The 19,848-nt window shown below is 57.9% G+C and overlaps 1 protein-coding gene across 2 annotated transcripts; it reads right to left on the bottom strand.

Annotated features, from left to right (window-relative positions):
• Positions 1 to 4,309: 4,309 nt before the first annotated feature.
• LIF (LIF interleukin 6 family cytokine) lies at positions 4,310 to 19,164 on the bottom strand. Of its 2 annotated transcripts, XM_086682095.1 has the most exons (4): positions 19,026 to 19,164; positions 8,723 to 8,842; positions 6,749 to 6,927; positions 4,310 to 6,015 (listed from the first exon to the last, which is right to left on the bottom strand). In XM_086682095.1, the coding sequence occupies exons 2-4, from the start codon at positions 8,739 to 8,741 to the stop codon at positions 5,605 to 5,607; spliced, it is 609 nt and encodes a 202-aa protein (XP_086538221.1). In that variant the 5' UTR covers positions 8,742 to 8,842; positions 19,026 to 19,164; the 3' UTR covers positions 4,310 to 5,604. The 2 variants fall into 2 exon arrangements, with proteins under 2 accessions (XP_086538221.1, XP_086538220.1); XM_086682094.1 differs by lacking the exons at positions 8,723 to 8,842; positions 19,026 to 19,164 and adding an exon at positions 8,185 to 8,700.
• Positions 19,165 to 19,848: the final 684 nt, after the last annotated feature.

Below are 19,848 nucleotides of genomic sequence, written 5' to 3'. Positions count from 1 at the left end.
TAGCTGTTGGTGATCATCCTGTTGGGATGGGAGTTCCCCTGTTCTGTTGACCCCCTGAAAGCCAGGACGGAAGAAGGCTCAGCTGGGTATCTGGGCTGCCCCTGGCTCCAGTGCATCCCTGGGGTCAGAGGCCCCTCCGTGCCGGTCTCCTCTAAGCCTGGGGCTTAGGCCACCGTCAGAGGACCACCATCAGCTGGAAGGTTGTCCACTCGGCTTGCCTCGTTTCCCATCAGCCCGGCATCTGGCCGCCTGGCCTCTGAGCTGTCAGATTCTGCCTTCTGCATTCATGGGGGAAAGGACCCCTTCCCCTTCAGAGAGAGCGCCTGTGCCTAATTCATTCTGCTTCCTCCAACTCCACCTAGCCGGTCCTGATTCCCACAGTGTTTCCATCTCCCTGCTCATGGGATCCCTTTGGCAGCCCTTCGAAGCAGACAGAACAGCATTCATCACCGATTCCTCTTGCAGTTTCACTGATAAGAGAGCTGAGCTCACCCGGGAGGGTCACAGGACTGCACGTGGCAGAGCCGCTGAGGACCCAGGCCTCAAGGGCAGGGCTTTCCAGGCCGAACAAAGGCCTCCCTTCCTCCCACCAACTGATTGTTTTCACCTCTTATTGGGACAGTAATCCAATAACCAATCAACAGTCCTTTGTTCTGTCTGGCCAGGGCAGGGCAAAGCACAGAACACCTGTCCTCTCCTCAGGGACCCAGAGCTCCGAACTCCCCTGCCTCAGACAGAGGTGAGGGAAATACCTAGGGGCCCAGGCACCTGGCTGGCCCCACAGCACAGCAGACAGGATGTGACATCCCTGTACTTCCCTCATTTCTGTGCCTTGGTGCTTGTTTTGTTTTCCTCTTGTTTCCTGGTAAAGATTTCTTTTGAAAAGCTACAACCTTGTCTCCCAGGAGAGAAGGGGAAGGAGGGCAGTGCTGGTGGGGAGTAGCCTGACCATGGGATCCAGGCCACTGGGAGGGGCCGTCACCGGCTGGACTTGGGGAGGAAGAGACCCAAATAGCTGTGGGTCAGGCCCCAGGGACCAGGCAGACTCCCCCTCCCAAGCCACTGCCTGTGCCGCCCTTGACGATTTACACTTGGCATCTTCATAGACTCAGGAGGAGTGAGAAAAGGAAGGACTGCAAGGTGGCCTTTCTCAGACTTGGATAGCCACACAAATCCCCTGGGATCTTGTTAAAAGGCAGATTTCTATTCAGCAGGTCTGCGGTGGGGGTGGAAGCAAGATTCTGCGTTCCTGATCAGCTCTCAGGTGAGGCCAACGTTGCCCAGTGTCGTGGGTCAAGGCCCTTCATTGCACAAACAGCAGGGAGGACCACCGACTGAGCCCCCTGCTGACACCCAGTGCAGTGAGTGCTCTCTCCACCTTGGCCTCTGGCACCTTCTATGTGCCTCTTTCATCATTCACATCCTCCCGGATGTGCTCAGTCATTGTCCCCACTGGCCCTTGAGCTTCCAGAAGTCCTGGACTGTATCCTATTCACCTTTGGAACCCAACACAGGACCTGACGCTTATAAACGCTCATGAAAGAGCAAGCAGGTGACTCTCAGAAAAACTGCCCAGATCCTCAAATGAATCTCAGCTGGGGGAGCCCCAAGACCCAAACCCCAGAGCCTCTATGTCTATGGCTATCTGGTCCCAACCTCCCTTATTCCCCAAGGAAGGAGTCCCAGGAGGCTAGGAAGAAGGTTGCAGTGGAAGGAGGTCCCCACATGTGAAACAGACAGAGGGACAGGACAGCAGCGTTCATTATGGGAGGGCTGCTTAGGCCTAGAAGAGCCGGACAGAAAACCCCCATCCCGGCCCCAGCATCCTGCACAATTCTGGACAGGACCCTTACTTAGATTTCCTGCTCCAAAGTCATTCATGCCTACGCCCTTTAGCTCCCCTTGGACGGTCACTGGGCCACTCCTTGAGGACAGCAGCTGGAATTTTCTAGATCCCTGAAGTTCCATGTAGCAGAAAGAGCATGAGATTTGGAGCTCAGGGGTGGTGCTAAACACTCTGCCAATAGGACCCCTGGCAAGTGGCTTTATCTGTCTGAGCCTCAGTTTCTCTCTCTGTTAAATGGCTCTTAGAGACTCATGGGGCTACAGTGAGAGGGCTGGGGCCTTTCTGGGCAACACTTCAGGGTCTGGAACCCACCCACCTTGTTCCACCTGTGCCTGTTCTGCCCACCACCCCCATGCACCCATGCCAGCACCCTTGCCCGGTGGAAGTGCCCCCCTCTTCCCAACCGCCTGCCCTTTGTCGAGCAGAACTCCACTCAGTTGGGTGGAGAGACAGTCTCAGCCCCTTCAGCCCCATCTTCCCACATCAATACAGTCTGGAGAGCTTGCCAAGAGCAGATTCTTTATTAATTTCTCTTTTTTCTTAAAAAAAAAAAGTATTCCTTCAGTATAAAAAATAAATATTTTAAATATGACATTGAATAAATAAAAATAATCTGTCAGTATGAAACATTCCCACAGGGTACATTCATCAAAGAGGAATTTGTCCCACAAGGCCAAGTCCTGTCCAGTAGAAAGGAAGGAGGGAAACACGGAGGGACAAACGGAGCCAGCAGTGCGAATGGGAGAGATGTCCAGGTACTGGAATCGAGGTCGGGGGGTGGGGTGATCTAAAAGGACCTCTGTACCATCTGAAGGGAAATTCTCACTTGATTCCAGCCTCCAACCCCACATGCTGTGTCTATTCTGGAGAGTCAGCAAGGTGGGGTGGGATTGCTTCAGGAGGAAGGAGTTGGGGGAGTCCCCAAAGAGGGGCAAGGAGAGGAAGAGGAGAGACAAATAAACCAGCGGTGCTCTTTTTGTTTAAAATGTTTTTAAATAAATAAAGTCCCCAATATTGCTTTGTCCATAAATTACAAAATGACTGTCCTACCCCCTCCTCTGCTGACAGCCTCTCCCTTCTCCTCTTGACCCAGGATGCAGGTGTGGGTCCACACCAGCAGATGAAAAACGAGGAAAAGGACAGCTTCCTGCCCTGCAAAACTTTTTCCACACAGAAGCTCCATAATTCCAGGATGCTGTGCAAAGTGGTCTTCTGGATTGGTTCTAGAAAGAGAGCTGAGGATGGGGGCTGAGGGGCAGGGCAGGAAATAGGGGCAGGAAGGGCAGAGGCAGGAAGAGGGAGGCAGAGGGTCTGTGTTGGGCTCAGGGAAGGAGATCCCCTTGGTCCCTGGGCCTCAGAGGCTGCCCAGGTGGGCTCAGCACTGGGAGTCGGTGTACTCAAGGTGATGGGATGATTAAGGACCCAGCTAGCCCCAAGCCTTCTGAGCCGTGTTCACCAAAGCGCAGGGAGGGCAGCAGGCTCAGACACTGGATGAGGGTGAGTATGACCCAGATGAAGACAGCCTCAGAAAGAGGTTCATGGTCTCCTCTGCCACCCGCCACAAAATAGCCTTGCCAATGGGACGGACAACTCCCAACTCTGCACCCCCGCCTTGCCCCCTGCCCCAGGAGTCAGGACCCACCTGCTGCCTCACCACCTGCCACCTGGTGTGCATGGGTAAAGTGCTCAGAGAAGACAGAGAGGTGCAAAGTGAGTGCAAAGTACCATAATCACATTGGCTGAACCACTAGGACCGCCACCCGCTTAGGGTTTGAGAAGAAGCCAGAATGCTGCTTTTAGCAGCTGCCCCAGCTCCGCACCCCCTCCCTTGCTCCCAGACCGGAGGGCGTTTCTCCACTAGCCTGGCCCCAGCACAAAGGAAAGGATCGGGTTCCCTGCCTGGGAGCCCAGACATGGGTGGGGGCGTGGGGGGAGGTGGGGCAGCAGGGACCACAGCTTCCTGGTCCTCGGCCCAGGGCCTCCCTGTTCTCCTCTCTGGAGTAGGGAGCTCCTCCCTGCACCGCCCCAGCTTCCCAAGGTCCAGCCAGGCCCTCTCGCCCTTTGTGGGTGTTTGGGCCACCCGAGAAGGAGCTTCCCCACTGTGTGCAAGCATGCTGGGTACTGCATGTGGATGTTCCAGAGCCCCTCAACTGCTGGCTTAGAGGCAGCCTGGGGACAAGGAAAGAGCAGCAGAGCAGGCCACCAGGAATGCCTTACCCAGTGCTCTAGGAGCACCATTTCAACCACGAATGTTGCCCCTGATCACAATTCCAGGAGGTGCCAGAAAACACAGAGTTGAACGAGCCCCCTGGAGCCAACCAACATGGCAGCCCTGTGGAAGGCCCCTGGCCACTCCACAAACTGGCCCGGCCTGCCTTGCAGCCAGGATCCTGATACCCCCAGAGCAAGTCACATTTGGGATGGGGTATGGAGCCGGGTCCCCTGCTCCCCTCCCCCACCAGTTTTCTCAGATCCTGACCCTCCTCTGAGCTTCACCCGTAAGGCTTATTCCACTTGTAACATCCTTGACTTCTGGACCAGTCCCTGCTAAGGTCTGGCCCTGGCTCCTATAGGAGCCATCATATTATTTCTGTTGGGTAGGAAGCAGGGAAAGGGGAATTAACTTTGCCATTTAAAGCACCAATAAGTTAATATAAATAGGACATCATAATAAATAGACAATCATGCTGGGTCAGACACACAGCACTCTCGGCTCTCAGGCTTCTCTGAGACCCTGACCTCAGGTTCTGCTGTTCCCTTGCCCTAGGAACCAGAGATGACCTCTGGTCCCCCTCAAGTACCTTTGTGTGACGTCACAGGGCCTCCCTGGGTCCCAGATGTGAGCTGCCACTCTTAACTACCTAGTCCTTCCCATCCCTTATAGACCATTGCCCAGAAGGAAGAATCTGGGTCCCCTCAGAACCTCCTCAGCTGACTTTGCCACCTGCCCACCTCCACAAACCCTACCTCCAGGTCCAGCCACCAGACCCTGGCCATCCCAGGCTTCAGGAAAGCCTGAGGGCAAGAAGGAGAGCTTGTCAAAGCTTTCCGGACCTCTCTTCCTTCCCAGGCCCGAAGGTGGCCTTTCTGCCTCCCTAGGAGCCTGAATGCCAGCGAGCTCATTCTGGAACTTTCTGCCTCATAGTCCAGTCCCTAGGCCTGAGCTCTCCAATCATGCTCAAGAGAAGGAGCATCTCAAACCAGAACTCCCTTCTCTAACTTCCACTCGCTATACTTGTAGGGGCCAAGGAGTCCTCAGGACCCCAGCTCCTCTGGCCTGCCCGAGCCCAGTCAAACCTTCCAAAACCTACATTAAGGGGCAGCAAAGGCACCAATGGCAGTCATTCTGCGGGGCTGGGAGAGTCCCCTGACTCCTGCTGTCTTGCCCCATGGTCAGGGTCACCATGGACAACTTGTACAGTTTTCTCACAAAGTCCCTGGCCAAGGGGACAAGTGGGGACAGAGGTCCAGCCCATAATCCCCTGACCAGCCCGACACCCTAGTGCCTGGCTGCAGTCTCCAGAGGAAGGGGTGCCTTCTTCTAATTGGCGCTGTAGATAGGCCCTGCCTTTGGGTGTTTTGATTCTGCTCGGCTTCATCACAGCCCACCTAGAGGGGAATGGACTGTCCAGAAACCCCTCGGGGTCTGCCAGCAGTCCCCACTTGGGTCTGGCAATGCTCTGGGCCCTGGCCACAGTTTGACAGCTGCCTGAGCCTAAGATCTCAGGTCACTCACTGCATGCTTCAAGACCTCCTGTCTAGAAGGCCTGGGCCACCACAGCAATGACCTGTTTATACTTCCCCAGGAGCTGACAGCCCAGCTTCTTCTTCTGAAAGACGTCCTTGCCTGAGGTGTCAGGGCCATAGGCCACGTCCACGTGGGCCACGTGATACTTGTTACACAGGCGGCAGAGCACGTTGCTGAGGAGGCCCCGCATGATGTCTGCAGTGGCGTTCAGCTTGCTGTGGAGGCTGAGGGCATTGGGATTGAGGACCTTCTGGTCCCGGGTGATGTTGCCCAGGGAGGCACCAAGGTAAGCGATGATGCGGTACAGCTCCACTAACCGGGTCTTCTCTGTGCCGTTGGCATGGAATGGCGGGAAGTCCGTCACGTTGGGGCCGCACAGTTTGTCCAGGTTGTTGGGGAACGGCTCCCCCTGGGCCGTGTACTAAGGAGCAGAGAGGGAGAGGGGAGGTGATGTGGGGGTCAGGGACGGGTATTTCAGCCTGGCCACCAAGCCTCTGGGTGAGCTCTTGGGTCTCAGTTTCCCACCTCTGGCACAGAGAGCTGACTACTTGCCCCGTAGGCATCTTGGGATTGTTATGAGAGCCCAGAATAATCGTGGTGTGAACACACTTGGTAAAGAATCAAGGGCCACACCAGGCAAGGGATCGTCATCACCACCAGCAAGAGCATCAGGGGACTGAAGGGAAACACCATGTCCCACTTCTTGCGGGCACACCACGCACACTTGCTCTTTCAACCCACCGTCCTCCTCTTCTTCCTCGGCGGCTTTGCACCTCCAGACACCCGCAGCCCACTTTCCCAAAAGCATCTCTCTGGCCCCCCTACTTCCTCTCTGTCTCTCATCGGCCTTCTGCTCCACGTGGGGGAGGAGTCCCTAGACCATCAGTGCCCGGCCTCTCCCTTCTCCCCCAGCTCTGCCCAGGATGAACTGGGCACCTTGGGAAAGTGGCTTCCAGTCTCAGAGCCTGGGTTGGGGGTGGGGTGGGGGGCTCAGAAGCTGTGGGAGTCCGCATGTGGTTGAACCAAGCCCTTTCTCCATTCTTTCCTTCCAGCTCCAAAAGCTCTCTTCCCTGACCAGCCCCGACAGCCCAGGTCAGTGCAGCAGCCCTCCCCCCTCCCTCCCTCCTCTCTCAGGACCTGGAAGGGGGACTTACATAGAGAATAAAGAGGGCATTGGCACTGCCATTGAGCTGCGCCAGTTGGTTCCTGATCTGGTTCATGAGGTTGCTGTGACATGGGTGGCGTGTGGCACAGGTGGCGTTGACAGGGGTGATAGGAAGGGGGCTCCCCGCCCCATGTTTCCAGTGCAGAACCAGCAGCAGGGGCACGACTCCTGGGAATAGGCAGGAAGGAGCCATGAGCAGGGGGTAGGGGGCGGGCAAGGGGGCTCATGGCAGAAGATGCGCCTCATCTCCCCAGGGACACCAGTGCCCTGGCTCCCCCTCCGGCTCTATCTTCCCCTGGTTGCTTCTGGTTTTCATGAGGTCACTGCATCTGTTTCTATGTCTCTCTCTCTCTCTAGCTCTGCTTCCCTCCACTTTCCCAGTTTTCCCTTCTCTTTCCTGAGAGGACACGAGCTGTTCCCACCAGCGGGGAGCTGGGTTCAGGGTGACACCAACCACCCAGCCCTTTCCCCTGAGGCCTCTTGCCCCTCTGGGTGGAAGGGACCATGCCCCAGGCCCAGCGAGTCTCAAGAAAAAGAGAGGCCCCTATCTTCCCACCTCGAAGGATGGTCCAGATTCCTGCACATTGTTTCATGCTCACTGACCCACTGTGGGCCAGGTCTCCCAGATGGGGACCCCATGGGACCCTGGTGGGGGAGGGGGTGGATCTTCTGTTGACACTCTTCTATCTCTTTAAACCTGTCATTTTTTTCTGACTCCCAGGGTCATTTGTCCCCTAATTTCGCCTGCCACCCTCCCCCATCTCTTCTATAGCTTTCCTTCTCCAAATGTGGCCACTCGCCTATCTAGGACCTTCAACCCCACCCCAATTCTGCAATTCTGCCCCCTCTCCAACCCCAAATCATCATTCAGAATTTCTTGTCCCCCCCCCACCCCCCACCCCACCACCTGCTCTGCACAGCTCCTGCCTCCATGCCATCCCCCTCTTGTCCCAGGCCCTGGATTAGGACAAGGAAAATCCTGGGGTCCCACAGGCCCTCAGAGCCTTAGGGAGGCAAAGGAAATGGTGCAACCAGAAAAGAGAAAAGGGAAAAGGTCACAGGCAGCCAGGTTGGTGGGGGAGGAAGGAAAGTGAAAGGTGACAGGAGAGCTGGGAGCTGTCGGGGCCTGTCCTGGGTCACCCCTCCCTCCCAAGGCGCCTGCTTCCCCTATTTACTCTCAGGTCCCTTCCGAGGGGCTTCTCCTGGTGGCCCACCAGCAGGAGCTGGGGGTCTGCAGACCAGTGAGGCTGGAGAACCGGTGAGGCTGGGGTGAAGGGGGGGTGCTGGAGCGCCTCAGGGATCTCCCCTGCTGGGACAGTGGCAGCCTCAAGTTCACTTCTCCTGGGTCCCCTGTTCCTCCCAACATCCCCAGGCAGCTCTGAGGCCCCCGGGGATGGTCGGGGGCCCCCCACACCCCCGGCTCACCTAGCAAAGACCACAGCTTTCCAGGCACTAGCAGATGGAGGCGGCACCTGCTTCCGTCCCCGCCGGAGTTTGCAAGCTGCTCGGCGGCCGGTGCCCCTCCCTGGGAGCAGCCCGGGACGCGGTTGGAAAAGAGAAAGCGGAAAGACAGAAAGAAAGAAAGAAAGAAAGAAAGAGGGAGGGTGAATCGGGAGAAAGCGGAGCGGGAAGAGCAGCAAGGGAGAGTGGCAGGAACAAGGAGGAGGAGGAGGAGGAAGCGGAGGAGGTGGAGGAGGAGCAGGAGGAAGGCTTCGGCAGCCCCCTCCGTTGCCCGCCAACCTGCTGGCCCCCGGGCAGGCTGGGCGCGCGGTGCCGGGACCATGTGTCTGCGCTCGCTCCCGGCCGCCACCCAGCGCCTCCGGCAGCCCGGGCCGGTTGCACGGGTGCCCGGAGCCCGTGTGTCTGAGGCGGGTGGGTGTCCCGTTCGCGATCGCCAAGTGCCCCAAGCTGCCGCAGCACCGGCAGTGGGGCGCGGAAGCCGGTGCGGGGCGGGTGGATTTACCTGCCGCCAAGACCTTCATTATGGGCTGGACTCCAGAGGGCCTTGGAGGAGACCTTAGATGCCGGCAGTTTTCAGAGATTCATGCTCAACGGGGAATTTGCCTGATTTATATACTGGAGCCTGTGTTGTAAGACAGAGAGAGAAACAGCTATATTTAGCAGGGATCCCCGTCCAGGAAGTTGTTTGAGGTGCATCATAGGAAATTATGAATGGAAGAAAGTGAGAGTTGAGGGGGGGGGAGTGAAGGGGGAGGGTGGAGAGAGCAGACTTTTTCCCTCTTCTAAGAATTTGATTGATAAAATTATAATGAACTCTTCTACAAAACAGCCTGTGGTTTTCCTGAATGGCTCGCCCTAGGAGTTGTTTGAAGTTGGAGAGGGCAAGGAGGGTCCCCAGGCCGAGTCATCGGGGTCCCCGTGGCTGTAGGTGCTCCAGACAGCCCTGACTCACCTGGGTTTGGGGAGGTGGCTTGACCATAGGCAAGCAGATGGAGGCTGGCACCTGTGGCCCCCTGATCAAGGGATTTTGGGGGCAGTGGGGAGGAGGCAGGCTGGGGCTTGGCTGAGAAGGAGGCTCCAGGAAGAGGGGCTGGGGCCCTGCTTGGACTTTAGACAGTAATAAAGCAGAACTGAACGTGGGCACCTCAGAGGTAGCCTCCTCCAACCTGCCCATTGCCACTGGGCAAAATGGGGCTCCAAAGGCGACAGGTTGCCCAGAGTTCCACAGGGTCAGACCCCCTGACCACCATCAGCAAGCCTGCATTGCTGACCGCAGGTACCTGTGAGGCTGGGCAAGGGCTGGGAAGATGGGGAGGGGAGAGGTTGCTGTGACTTAGTAGTTCCTTGGGGACAGCCTGAGAAACTTCTGGGAAGGTGTTGTGTGTCTGGGGTTTACCTAAACTCTGCAACCCCAGCTTGCCCTTCAGGGGAAGGTGGTCCAGTGTTTCCATTCTGGAGGGACACCTGAAGCAGAGACCCAGGTTTCTTCCTCAGGATGCTGAGGGCTGGCCGGGGACGAGAGAAATAGCTTGCCCCTCAAAACCTGCCTTGGAAGCCCCTTGGGGCTCAGCCTCAGAGAATAATGGTGGCCCTCAAAAGGTGCCTCTAAGGTGTCTGTAAGGCAGGGCCACAAATTCTGGTGTCTATCGTGGCCAGTTAGATTTGTAAATGAGTGAGGAGAGGCAGGAAGGAATGGTGGGGACCAGGGCAAAATGAGCACAGGGACAGCTCCCCCCAAAAAGCATTTCCAAAAAATGATGTGAGTGAATGCTGGCCAGAGAACACATATCTGGCACCACACTGTCCCCTCAAGTGGTCAGGGGCACCCTTTGTCCCAGGAGATGTCTCGTTCCCCTAGGGCCGGCCTGACCCCAACCAGAAAACAATGTGGGAGAGTTGGTTTTCCAAGACCAGGGAGACGCACAGCCTTTCCCTGACCCCTAGCACCCCGTACTCACCCCCTCACCCATCCCCCATGCATGCCCCCAGCTCCTGCCTCTTGCCACATCCCGGACCTGCCCAGCCACGCGTTCCTCCCTCATCATGCCAGGACGAGCCCTCGTGCCTGCTGCGGTCGGTCCCCCTGCCCCCACACACACCCTGCCCTCTCCAGGCTCACTTCCCTCATGCTCTCCCAGCAGGGCCTGGGATGTGGGGTGATAAAACTGCCCATCCCAGCTGGCACTTCCCAGCAGGAAGGAGGCTGGTAGAGTCCAGACTGGCTCTCCTTCCTCTTCCCTACCTTCCCCCTGGTCTCTTCCTTGGAGGGCCATAGAAGACCCCACCTGGCACTTGCTCCTCCCATGCACCTACTGTGGGTGGGCATAGGCCCCCAGGAGGCCCACCTACCCCAGCCTAGCTCGGATGACCCCAACAGCACTCCTCTACTCTCCCGCATGAAGGCCTGACATGAACACAGAGCACATCAACATGAACGCTGCATCAGCCTCCAGTCCTAATGCCACATCTCCTGGACCCCTGTCACCTGACTCAGCCTGGTGCTTCTGATGTGAACCCCAAATCCATTTGACCAAGGCCCCACTGTGGCCCCATCTATGGATCCCCTTGTTCCCCTACCTGAGACTCTCACTAGGTGCCCTGATTTTCCTAGAGGCTGCGACCCTGTGCTGCCACTCTCCTGCCCCTGTCTCTTCCCTGCATCCTTCTGAGTGGACTTCCGGGTCCTCGTACTGTCTTCTGGCTCCCCAGGTCCCACGCCAGCCCGACAATCCACCCCCAATCACCATGTAATCTCAGCCCCACCCCACAGGAAACAGGAAGTGGGGGCAGAGTCTAGAAGATATTTAACTCCCTCCCCAACCGGCCCCCTTCCCATGCCTCAGTTTCCCCTCTCACGGTACCTGACTTGGTCCATGCTCCCCAAGAGCTGTGGGCCCCTTGGCACCCCAGGCCCAGCCTCCCTTTCCTGTCCATGTCCAGGCACCACCTGCACCGGCCTCTGGGGGGAAGCTTGGGCAGGGTCTTGGAGCCGCCAGGCTGTGAGCTGCCTGCAACGTGGCCTCGGTCCCCAGGAATCGGCCGCCCAGACCGCGCTCCAGGCCAGCTTTGGTCTCCTGGAGTTTGTTTTCTTCCCTCCCTCTCTACGCTGTGTGTGTGTGTGTGTGTGTGTGTGTGTGTGTTTTCCCCTCGGCTTCCTCACGGAAGGCATCCTCCCTTCTTGGCTGCATGCTCCCAGGGTCGTGACCCCAGGCCCCACCCTGGAGTGGCAGCCCCAGCTCAGCCCCTTCCAGCTGTGACTTCATCCCCAGCCTGTCCTGCTCCTGCACCCTGGCCTGCTGGGGATTTGACCTGCCTCAGAGTGAGGGGGACAGGAAGGGTCCACATGGGACCCTTCTCTGCCTGGGCAGGGCACTGCCAGGTCAGGGCCCCAGGGTGCTGTCTCCAGGTGGCTGTGCCAGCCACTTGCTCATCTCCTCTCCAGGAAGTAAGCCCATGTGTCGACCTTCCCTGGGCCCCTCAGGTCTCTTTCTGTCCAACACAGTCTGCTGCATGTGGCCATCCAGGCCTCCTTTTCTGCTGATTCTTACCCTCCATCCATAAGCCTCTCCTAGAAAGTCACAAGTGTTTTATTTTTCAGATGGGGAAACTGAGGCTTGGAGAAGTCAAGGCACTTGCCCAGGGCCATGCAGGGACAATACAGCAGGGTCTGGAACCTAGGCCTCTGGCTTGCAGGCCACGGTGATACCAGAAGCACCTCCCACTCTGATGAAAGCAAAGGTTGATGAGGAACACATAGGCCACTTCTTCCAGGATGTCTCCCCTGCACACGGCCCAGACCGGCTCGAGTCTGCCTCATCCTGCCTGCTCTCCTTTCAAGTGGAAACAAGTCTTATTCCTTGCTCTTCGAGGGCTTGGATGGGGTCTGGTACTCATTTGTACTCTTGACAGCATCTGGCTTAGGGTTACACCAGAATAGATGCTAAGTAGCTTTTAAATGCATTTCACAATTTCCAAAAGCTCTCTGTGCCAAATGTCTCGTGGAGAGACATTGTAGAGCTTCGTGGTTTGAAGCATGGACTTTGGCCTCAGTCAGAGCCGGGTTGGAGGTTTGGCTTTGCCAGTTATGAGCTGGGTGACTTTGGAGAAGTGAGCACCCTGGGGCCTCAGTTTCTCCATCAATAAAATGGGAATAATGGTACCTACTCTGTGGGTTCGCCGTGAGGTGTCAGGGCTCAGCATAGTTCTGGGCACCCAGCAAGCCCTCTCTACGTCAGCATTGATTCCTACCAGGTGAGGATCCTTACCTCACCCGTAAGGTAGAGGGTTTTGTCCCCATTTTACAAATGAGGAAAGTGGGCACACTCCAGGGCTGAGGGAGAAAAGCTGAGAGGATAATGGAGGCAGGACACCCTTACAGACCCTTGAGGGACACCCCGGGGAGATCAGACAGCTTACATGGGGGGGAATGGCATGGCAGTCCGCTCACTCCCCCCTTGTCCCCTCCTGGCCCCTGACCACCCCCACCCCAGGCCTGAGCTGAGGACAGCAGCTGACCCCGGGCTCACCGCCCCCAGGAACTGATTCACCCCCAGGCCCCATCTGAGAAGGAAGGAGACATAGCTCAGCTCAGAGGGGCTTGAATCACCAGCCGCCCCCTGCGGAGCCCCAGGGGGGGATGTGGGGGCGGGGGCCAGCCCCCTGCCTGTCTGTCTGTCTCTTTCCTGGGCCTCAGGGCACTCAGGGGAGAGGGCAGTGTGGCAGTGGCCATCGGCAGGGGGGTGGCTGGGAGGTACCCTCACAGTCAGGCATCCTGTGTGGGCAGCCAGTAGCGGTTACTCACCAGGTAAGCAGCTCTCTGGGCATCGGGGAATTCCCCAAGACCAGTGACCCAGAAACAGTGCTCCGGGCAACCCCCACTGCCCAGGCCAGCCCCCTCCTTCCTTCACCATCCCCTCCCCTGTGCCCAGCTAAGATCTCAGTTCTCTGAAAAACCAACCAGCAGCTGCTCTTAGCCACCAGCTTTGCCCAGCCCCGTGCCTTGATGTTCCCACTTGGGAAATGAGCTCAGGGGAGTCAGATGGGCCCCGGGGAGGAAGGTGGGGGTCAGAGGCTGTGGTCCAGGACTAGGGCAAGTGAGGGGCAGCCAGAGTAGACAGGAGCAGCTCAGGAATTCCTGGCACAGCGCTGGAAGTTGGGTGTCCTGTCCAAAAAGGGAAAAGCACCTCATTATTCAACACTTGAGAAGTGAAAGTGTAGCTACACCTGTGGCCCCAGCCGGCAGCCCGCAGTACCACGAAACCATCCACATGCCCTTGTGGACTTTCCTGTGGCCCAGGGCCCCGTCTTGCAAGTCAAGCTCGGGCCAGCCAGGACTACGCTGGTGGTGGTGCCCATGGGTAAAGGTGTGGCTTCGAGCCAGGCAAACCTGGGTTCAAATCCTGCCCACACCACCTACCAGCTGTGTGACCTGGGGCAACCGGCTTCCTTTCTCTGAGCCGTGATTTTCCCTCTGGAAGTAGGGAATCCTATAATGCTGTCATGAGGATGTTAAGGGGGAAACACAGATAAAGTGCCTAACACGTGACGGTCATTCTAACCAGAGATCTGAGTGGTCACAGGAGGGGCTCAAACCCCGGCTTGAGTCAGGGGTTTGGGTCAGAGAGTTAGGCCAGAGAGGGCCCCTGGGTCAGTACACAGAGCATGGCGTGGGTCCTGGGGGGACAGGCAGCTTTCCAGAACCTCAGCAGGGAATAAGTAATACTTCCCATCTCAGCATTCTAGAGAGCCCAGCTGTTGTTAGGCCTCTTGAGGCCCAGGCTCTGGGCATATAGTCTGCTCTTTCTCACCCTCACCCCATCACATCTCTGGCAGGGACCACCTATACCCCTCAGGGCCAAGCACAGGCCCGAAGCCATCCTGGCCTGCTTCCAACTGCCCCCATCATCATCCGGACATTTCCCGACTGGTTCTGCGTCAGGAATCACCCCCCTGGAGGTGAATCAGAGTGACTGCATTTTTTCTTCAATTCTGATAGAAGTTGCAAGGGAAGCAGCAGCCCACAGAGCCCTGATCCCATCACCAGCAGGGTCAAGAGGCTGCCTCCAAGGCCCATGTTGTTGCAGGAAGTCTGGTTCCACTCCGGGGTCTGCCCTCAGCATCTCCATCTTTAGAATGGGTTGCTCACCTCTCTCTTCATTCATCAGCATACCCTCTGTAAACACTTTGCCCTCCTCCGGGCTCTCCCTGAGTCTGCAACTAGCTCGAGACTGTAGCAGGAACATGTCGAGAGCAATACTTTCTATCATGCTATAGGTTTCAGTGGCCTCTTAGCAGCCCACGGATTCAATTTGGAGGGCTTGCCGCAGCACTTTCAAAACGGAAATGGAATGGCAAAATCATCGGGCATCGCCCGGAGCGAGGGCAAGCACCGTTCCACAAAACTTTTTTTCCCGTTGTCTGTATGTGTCAGTGTGCGCATCATCTTCTGGTTGTAAGGTGCAATGTGTTTCTAACTGTGGGTCGCGGTCAACAACGTTTGTAAGCCACTGGTATCGATGATGAAAGCCAGGCCCTGAGGGGCTGAGGAGTGACTTGCTCAAGGTCGCTCAGCGGTTGGCAGCATGGGACTCATGACTTCTATGTCATCCGCCATCCCTTCCAGCTCAGGAATGGACGGGAAGCGCTGCAGGCGGGGTGGGGCGGGGCGGGTGCTCCTGGTGTGGGGTGGAGGCCTGTCATCACCTTGTGTGGGACAAAGGCCCTCCTGGGCCCCAACCTCCCACTGTCCACTCCCTTCCGTAGCCTCAGACCCCCAGCTCCCCACCCCAACCTGCCCCACCTGGGTGGGGTGAGGACAGTCATGGGCCTTTCCTCACTCATCCACAGGAGCCCTTCATCCTCACCAAAGGCGGTGGCTGGAGCAGGGTAGCCTACAACCCAGAGGCTAAATCCGTGTCTGGGAGTGCCTGCCGGGCATCCCATGGGTCTGTCTGTCTGGGTCTGAATGAGCACTCAAACATGAGTGTAGCAAGGGCCTTTGTGTGTCTGCACATCTGTGTTCAGCCATGTCTGACCCTATAAATGTGCACGCATGTGCCTGTGCTGGTCTGTTTGCTTGTGGGAGAGAGCTGAAGCATGCACATCTCCAGCTGACCTTGTGAGTCCTCTGTGTAACTGTGTGGATGTGTAAGTGACTGTGTGCATGAATCCTGTACACGTATGCATCTGACCTTGTGTCTGTGTGAGTCTGTGCGTGGCAGGGGGTCTCTGGTCACAAGCGAGGAGGCATGACCGTGTGTGTGTGTGTGTGTGTGTGTGTGTGTGTGTGTCCTGAGTGTGTCTCCAAAATCCCTACCCCTCACCCTCCAGCTCCCGCCCCTGGGAACCGTGTGGCAGCCTCACGTCACGGGGGCCACCAGCAGCTGGTTTCCTCCCCACCCCACCCCAGGCCCCCCCTGCCCTGGCCACCCTGACTCTTGGCACAGGGACAAAGCTGATGTCAGAGTTGAGCTGACAGCTTCCTTCTCCCACTGGATTTTCCAAAAGAGAGAGACCACAGCTCGGCTCCTATTAAATAATCATGGGGCCGGGGGTGGGGGGGGAGGGTGGGGGGAGGAGGATGTTTCACTCAATGATTTCCTGAACTCAGAGGCAATAAACAGAACAGGAAGCAGCCCTGTGGACCCACTCAGCCTGAAACTGGCCAGCCAGAGGTGGGGCCCAGGCTCCCTCCCGAGTCAAGCTCACTGGAGCCACCCAACCCGACCCCAGAGATGATGTCAGGGAGGCAGTCAGGCCCTCTCTCCAAACTGTCCCTCAGTGCCTGCAGGGACTGAGGAAATGTTCTGAGGACGGTGGGTGGGAGGTGATAAGATGGAAAGAGCAGAGTGGCCCCCTCCCAGTGGGTGGGGATGATGGAAGGAACGAGGCCCAGTCAGGGTTGGACCATTCTCTTCCCTGGGAAGAGAAGAAAAGATGAGTTCCCTGAAGTCAGGGGAGGGACAGGACCAGGTAGGGGAGCAGCTCCTGGGGAGCAAGGAGAAGGCCAGGCCTCCCCCTGCCTCCCTCAGGCAATCTGGATATGATGCCTGTCTCCCACAAACCCTGCACCTGTGGGCCACTCCAGCCCTGCTTCCCACCCTTTCTGGGGCACATGGCTGGCACACTTCAAACCCCAAAGGCCACCATGGGCCTCTGTCCCAATTAATGTCCCCCAAAGCAAGCATTACAAAGTGCTTCCTAAAGTCCCCTATTAACTTCAGTCCTAGTTGGCACCTCCAAAGGAGGCACTTTAATCCTGTTTCACAGACATGGAAACTGAGGCTCAGCGAGCTGAACGTTTGACCAAGGCCACACAGAGTGTGATGGAGCCGGTTCTTCCCCACACCCCCACAGCCTCCCCACAACAGGACCCAGGATGGCAGGTGTGGCCCGCAAGCCGGGCAGGGCCCACTGGCCACAGGGGCCATGGGGGTCCCTGGGATGTGTCGTCTCGGGGGAGCCCCTCCTTCTGCTTGGGCCGGTCACTCAGCTGCTTATCAGCCACAGGACTCCATGACACAATCCTGCTCTGATCTCCTGCCCAGCAGGGCCCCTTCCACCCCGGCCCCACCCCAGGACCCTGTTTCCGTTTCCTCCCTTTCTGGGTGGGACCAGGCCTGCCCCGGGATCAGAGTGGGCAGTTGGGAGAGCCAGTATCCCTGCCAGCCCCTCCGCAGCCAGGAGCTTCCACTTGCACTCTGGCCAGCAGGTGGCCAGCAGGGAACCCTCACAGAAGGAGGATGGTGGCCTATAGTTCCCCATCCTTAGACTCTCTTCTGAAAGCCCATTTCTCCCAAGAGGTCTGAGGAGGAGGAGGGAACTTAGAGACCATCATGGCCTCTCTTGGCCTCGGTGTCCCCACTTGTAAAGGGAAAAGTTTGGGAGGATGAGACTGAGGGGTGGGGGAGAACTAGGTGGGCTCAGTCCAGTCATAGCTCTGACACTTAAGAGCTGTGGCCCTCAGACAGGGGCCGTCATCTCTCAGACCTCCAACATCTACAAAATGGGATGGAACATCGTCAACCCGTGAGGGTAGCAACACCCTCTGGAAGGTGGGCCTAAGTTATAGATACTAACCTAGCTGTTAAAATTCCACAGGTGGGACCCAGAGAAGGGAAGTCACTCTTCCAAGGCCACAGGCCACATAGCAAATTAGTGGCACATCCCCCAACAGCATGTGTGTGGTTTGCCTCACTTGGACTCTCAGAGCTGGGAACCCTGAGTTTTAGTCCCCTTCGGTTGTGAGAATTCCAGAAGGAAGCTTCTTGGAGTCTCAGCTTCCTCAGCTGTAAAACAGTTCTAGAGAAGGCCATCAGTCTCAAAGGATCCAGAAACGGCTTTTCAAGATGTGGACTTTGGGGTCTGGTGGTGGAGGACAGAGAAAGTCTTCCAGGTGCCCTGGAAAGCTGGGCCCGGCAAGGTTGAGAGCTAGGTCCCTGGCTCGGAGCCCTGCGTTCTCCTCCGCCCAGCCACTTAGGTCCGCTCCAAGCCGCGGGCTGCAGCGCCCCCCACTGCCCAGTCAGCAGTAGCCGCCTTGGCCACAGCACCACCAAGCCCCAGGATGGCGTTTCTCGCGCCGGTGCCTCCCCGAGGGCTGGGCAGGGCGGTAATTGGGAGGGGGGATTGAGGAAGTGGGCGGGGATGCCTGAGGCACCGAATGGAGGGTAAGCAGAGGCCCTTGGCCAAGACCGGGGAAGAGGACACACGCGTATGGGTCCTGGGCGAACCTTGGCCTGGCCCAGCACCTACGTGGGGAAGAGAAGGGGCGAGCCCCGAGTACCGGCCGCAAGGGGGCGCCAATGACCACACTCAGTGGGCTGGGGTGGGGCGGAGTGCCTGGATCCAGCTGGAGATCTGGAAGGAGGGAGTTGGGGACACCACCGCCCCTTCCCACCCACCTCGGGCCCCAGAACCACCTAGTTCACGTAGGACAGGCTCTGGGGACAATGTCCCCGCCATCCCGGAAGCTTCTCCACAGTCAGGAACTGCTGATGGCAAGATTGGGGTCCAGCCCCTTCTCAGGTTATTTGTGCCAAGGTGCCCTCTCCTCTGGTACAAAGCTCTGCACAGACTTCAGTTGTGTTTTTCCTTTTTCCTCACCAAGCTGGTGCTTCCACAATTAGGCCCATCTTACAGAGTGAACAAAGCAGAGTGGTCGAGCCCTGTGCTTGACAAGGTCAAAAGTGTAGGAGCCGTGACCTTGACTGACCACACACCCCAGAGCCTCCAGTGAGGGACTTCGCTTTGCCCTTCTCCCCAACGCATAGGCAGGCAGGGTCCACCCCATGACCCACCACAGCCCCTTCTAAAGAGACAGGGACCCTCTGCCTGCCACATCTCCATCTGAGGAAAAACCAGGCTGCCATGGCCTCAGAACCCTCTACTTCTTTGGGGTAAAGGGAACTTGAGGGTCCCTTGGGAATCCAGGAATCAATACCCTGAAGAGAGGTGACCCTCTGGGATCACATAAAACCAGGATTCTGGCCTCCCCATCCAGTTCTCTCTCCTCCACTCTTCCGTGATCTTTAACCTTTAGTGACCCATAACACTTTCGAATCTAGCATCCAGTCTATCCACTTTACCTCAACATCTTTGGTGAGATGGGCAGGGAATGTCTTCCCACGCCTGTTACACAGCTGGGAAGACTGAGGCTCGGAGAACTGTGCAGGCCACCAGGTACCCCCCCCCCCCCAAACACTGGAGGATTTGCTGGTGCTGAGGATAGATTTGGGGGCTGGCATCTAACCACCCCCGCCCCCCCCCCCCACCCCCCGCCCCAGCCCTGCACTGTGAGGGAAGCCTACCGTGGTCTGTTCTGGCGCAGGACCCTCTGGAGTCTCACAGGTGTTTTCCAGGTCTTCAATGGGACACCATCGACTTCAGGGCCAGGCCTCCTCTGCTTCCCTCTCTTGCTGAATCTTCTCTGGAGACAGCTCCTCACACTGCACCCCACTTGACTTCCCGTCAAGTGCCGTGTGGCCCTGAGGCTCCCCCCACTTCCACCCCACCCCCTGGCTGAAGGGCTGGGTGCAACAGGGGCAGAGAACCCCAGGCCCCTGGCCAGACTGTGCCTAACAAGGGCAGGATCTTCAGGGTGGCCAAGGGGGAAAAGTGGGGCTGCGGCTGGGGCTGGGGAGGGGGCGACCCTGTGCCCAATGCCCCTACCCAGTGCTGCGTGGCAAGGCCGCTGGGACCTGAGTCACAACTGACTGGGCCGCACCCAGCCTGCCTGGGTGACCCAGGCCAGCATAAGGCGATGACTGAGCAGCCCTCCGCATGACCGGCCGGGGTCGGCCTTAGGTGTTTTGACTCAGACCTGCCACAAGCCGTGTGCACCAGGGCCATGCCCCTTGTCCCTGTCCCCAGAAGAGTCACAGGGCCGCAGCTGTCCCCCTGGACACAGTGCCCCCCCCCAAGCCACCACACGCTTTCCGGACACCCACCTCAGAACCCCGGAGTCACCTGGCCCGTCTGGTTGGCCCTCCTCCACAGGCTCCAGGGCCCCACCTGCCCAACCCACCTCCCTGGGAGACCTTCGCCCCTCCCCGAGCCAGGGAGCAGAGCCCAGCCCTTGGGGCCGCCCCAGGAAGCAGGGAGTGGGGCTGGCCAAGTGGAAGGCCTCTCCAA

The sequence above is a fragment of the Puma concolor genome, chromosome D3 (genome assembly GCF_028749965.1).
Source record: "Puma concolor isolate L17-30 chromosome D3, mPumCon1.1.hap2, whole genome shotgun sequence".
Lineage (NCBI taxonomy): Eukaryota > Metazoa > Chordata > Mammalia > Carnivora > Felidae > Puma > Puma concolor.
This window is presented reverse-complemented; position numbering and strand designations above follow the sequence as displayed.